General features: G+C 30.7%; 1 protein-coding gene across 3 annotated transcripts in view; it reads left to right on the top strand.

Moving 5' to 3' along the window:
* The first annotated feature begins 3354 nt into the window (after positions 1-3354).
* Positions 3355-4306, top strand: part of LOC124431397 (band 4.1-like protein 4) — a 45115-nt gene continuing 44163 nt past the window's right edge. For 2 of the 3 annotated variants that reach the window (XM_046979266.1, XM_046979265.1), the window contains exon 1: positions 3356-3572. In XM_046979266.1, the coding sequence (XP_046835222.1) occupies positions 3459-3572 (114 nt within the window). In that variant the 5' untranslated portion in view covers positions 3356-3458. Of the gene's footprint in view, positions 3573-4306 lie in introns of all 3 variants that reach the window. The other variant, XM_046979268.1, reaches the window with a different exon arrangement.

Below are 4306 nucleotides of genomic sequence, written 5' to 3'. Positions count from 1 at the left end.
GCGATATGGTTCCCCATAAGTTTCTCTGATCCTTGTTGTATCCTTTCGAACGATTTACGTTCCTGCTTCCTTACTATATATCTTTTACTTTTTCTTCTTTTTTTTTTCTGTTTTTTTTTTTTCTCTAGCTCTTTTCGATTATTATCATATTTATTTAGGATCATTGATCGCAATAGATCGTTAGAAAATTAATTGTGCACAATGGTCAATCGTTGAACAAAATTTCGCTCATTGTTTCGTACGTTTCTTTTCTTTTTTTCTTTTTTATTTTTTTTTTCTTTTTCTTTCCTCTCTCTCTCTCTCTCTCTCTCTCTCTCTCTCTCTCTCTCTCTCTCTCTCTCTCTCTCTCTCTCTCTCTCTCTCTCCTCATAGTCCTTTTTCGCTTATCGCGTTTTTATATAAGTTGGATCATCATTTGTCCGTGATCAATCGTAAGAAAATTTCTATACGTTGAATGACTTAAAAAGAACTTTTTCTTTTTTTCCCCCTCCCTCCCATTTCCTTTTCTCTTTCTTCTTGTGATATTTATTATTCAGAGGATGATACTCATAAAACGTGATCCGGTAGAAAATTTTGTGTACTACCTTTTTCCGTTTTTTTTTTCTTTTTTTTTTCTCTTCTTTTTTTTTGTTTTTATCTCCTTTTTATTATTATTTTATTTTATTTTATTTTTTTCTTGTTTCGTTTTGTTTTTTTTTTTTTCTCTTACAATTAATTTACAAAAGCGTTAAACGATTTTTTTTACGTTCTTGAAGTTGAAATTGATTTTTTTTTTTTTTTTGAAATAATTGAAATAACGAAATGATTCTCGAGATTCCACTGAATATATTTGTTAAAGTCCGAAGTCCTTTGTTTACTACATATACCCGATTTTGTGTGTGTGTCTGTGTGTATGTTGTGTGTGTGCGTGTGTGTGGTATATATATATATTTATGCGTGTATGTAGCGTGAGTCATGCTGTGCGAATTACATTTATGTACCTTTGCGTGTACTTCTAAGGCGAGACAAAAGGGTAGAAAAGGAAAAGTAAAATCAGTCAGACAGAGAGAGAGAGAGAGAGAGAGAGAGAGAGAGAGAGAGAGAGAGAGAGAGAGAGAGAGAGAGAGAGAGAGAGAGAGAGAGAGAGAGAGAGAGAGAGAGAGAGAGAAAGAGAGAGAGAGATAAATAAATAAATAAATAAAAATAACCACGAACGAAGATAAACGTATCATAGATTTTCTAAATTTTTGATCGTTAATACAAATTAATATTGTTATAATAAATTAAACGATTGTCGTTCAAACGAATTTAAATTTTAAGATGGGAGAGGGAAAAGAAAAGAAAAAAAGGAGAATAGAAAAAAAAAAGTGGTGATACCTGACGCCATTTGCATTTACACCTATAATACCATCTATAAGAATTATTCATGAATTTTTATAATTTCTGAATAAATTTTATATGAGAACAAAGATATTACTATCACGTATTATTACACATAAACTAACAACATATACTAATATATTAGACGTATAACTGTTACATTTAACGATACAAACTTGCTACGTAAAATCGTATCACATATAAATTATTACATATACTCGACATATTACATATCTATATTATATACACACATATATATATATATATATTTGCAAAAATTGCTACATAAACCATCCATACTACTGAGATAAATTTTAACATATAACCTATTACCATATTACACATCTATATATATATATATATATATATATTATTACATCTATACGGTTCTATACATAAACTATTACATATCTATACTTTATATATACTACATATATACATATATATACATATATAACAAATAAACTATTATATTTATCCAATACCTAGTATAAATTTACTATGTACATATCTATCTATACTATTAATACAAATAGATTCATATATATATATATATACATATATATATATATATATATACATACACACACTCACACACATGACATACAGCAGCACAGGACATATGTATATATGTATCATAGTCTTCGTATTTTCAAGCGACGGAACGGAATGCATAGTAACCAGTTTGGAAAGTATCTTAAGGTACGACGTTTTATGCATATGCGTACAACGTTACCGTGCTGGACATGTCCAAGAAGCAATCTTCCACGAGATGTAACGTAGAGGGGAAACTATGTTGTAACGGTAAAGACGAGTAGCCACGGCTTATATACGTTGTCCTTCGATAGGCACAGCTTCTATTTATAAGTTTTCGAATGGCAACGTGGTATAAAGGTTGAATCGATCGATCTGTGTTCGATAGGAGCAGGGAGATGGGAGGGGGGGATGAGAGAGAGAGGGAATCCTATTAAATAAATTTGTTATTCGATCGATCGGGTTCGATCATCATCGTCATCGTTATCGTCATCACGAGTCAAACGACGAAAGAAAGAATGAATGAATGAATGAAAGAAAAAATGGAAATAAGAAATCGATCTACGCCTTTTAAAGTAGAGAAATCGATAATTGAATGACGCGATAGTAATGGCGGCAATTTTGTTTTCTTTTTGTTTCGCTTTGGTTTTTACTTTTATTTTTATTTATTTATTTATTTATTAATTTATTTCCTTTATTTTTCCTTCCTAATTTTTTTCCCTTCTTCTTCGTGATCGATATCAAAGATTTGTGATCGAGATCAATTTTCATTGGCATTATTAATTATTAAACATTGATCGTGAAGTTTAAGAACTTTTCATTGATTTATTTAACGCGTGTAAGAATTACGACTTCCGTTTTATTTATTCATGATACCGATTGTGAGTTTGTATACGTCTGAATTACGTGTCCATTGGCTTCTCTCTCTCTCTCTCTCTCTGTCTATCTATCTATCTATCTCCCTTTCTCCCGTATCTTTTCATGAATTATTTATAGGGGTCATATTATTCTTTTTGAAGAATGAATTTGCTCGACATTTTTATTTAGGTATTAAAAAAAAAAAAAAAAAAAAAAGAAAGGAAAGAAAAGAAAAGTTCGTTCACAATCATCATCGTCATTGTCGTCATCATCATCATCATCGTCATCGTCATCCTCTTGTATGAATAATATTAGAAAAGTAATATATTATTTATAATTTCAAATATGTATATATGATGATGAATGAAAAATTGTAAATTAACAAAAAAACAAAAAAAAACAAAAAAAATTGTGAAATCTTGATATTATTTTATTACGATGACGATAAATACGTCGGGACAGTTCAATGACGATGAATATTATTTTTTTTTTTTTTTTTCAGGATGCGTGAAGCCGGCAAGCGGATGAAGGAGTAAACTGGGAGGAGGAGGAGGAGGAGGAGGAGGAGGCGGTGGAGGAGGAGGAGGAGGAGGTGGTGGTGGTGGTGGTTGTGGTGGTGGTGAAGGTGGAGGAGGTGGAGGAGGAAGAGGAAAAAGAAGAAGAGAAAGGATTTGTTAGGGAAATATAGTGAGAAAGCTATAGACGCTATGGTGGTGGAGTGGTTGTGTCCTGGACTAAGGCCCACCGGAAGCCGTAGGCCCCGGCTCCTCCATTGCAAAGTGATCCTTCTCGACGAGCATGAATTATTACAGGACGTATTGGTGAATATACAAATTAAATTATTTATCCAATTAATCATCAAATTAATATGCAATCAATGTACAGTCTCCGTAAAGGAAAAAAAAAAAAAAAAAAAAAAAAAGAAAAAAAAGGAAAAAGAAAAAAAAAACAGAAAAAAGGAAAAAGATTTCTAATTCGATTTAAACGATTTTTTATTTGTATAAATAATTTTCTTTTTCCTTTTCTTTTTTCTTTTTCTTTCTTTTTTTAAACGACCAAACGAGAACGTAGCTGGGCCAAAATCTCTTAGACGATTGAAAAGAAAAAAGAAAAAAAGAAAAAAAGAAAAAGAAAAAAAAATATAAATCAATTATTCCTTCAAGCTTAAACTTTCAAGCGTCGTATTTTCAGATCATTAAACGTAAAAGGTACTACGAACGTTTGTTTGTTCGTTTTTTCTCTTTTTCTTTTTTCGCGAAATAATTTAAATAACAATTCTCGCGAAATTGTCCAAATTGATTTTTAATTATCACCTTGAAACTTTTGACCCGTTTAAGGACATTTTCAAACTCATCCTGTATATTACGATAATACGTATATATATATATATATATATATATATATATATATATATATATATATATATATATATATATATGGAGAAGCGGAATACGGATTATAGTTTCGTGAAGACAAATCGAGTTATCGACAAATCGATTGAACGATTTATACGAAATTGATCGTTAGCTTGGTATCGCTTTACGATCAATTTACG

This window comes from Vespa crabro, chromosome 21, assembly GCF_910589235.1.
Source record: "Vespa crabro chromosome 21, iyVesCrab1.2, whole genome shotgun sequence".
In the NCBI taxonomy this organism is placed as follows: domain Eukaryota; kingdom Metazoa; phylum Arthropoda; class Insecta; order Hymenoptera; family Vespidae; genus Vespa; species Vespa crabro.
The sequence above is the reverse complement of the archived record's forward strand: the minus strand, read 5'-3'. Positions and strand labels throughout refer to the sequence as shown.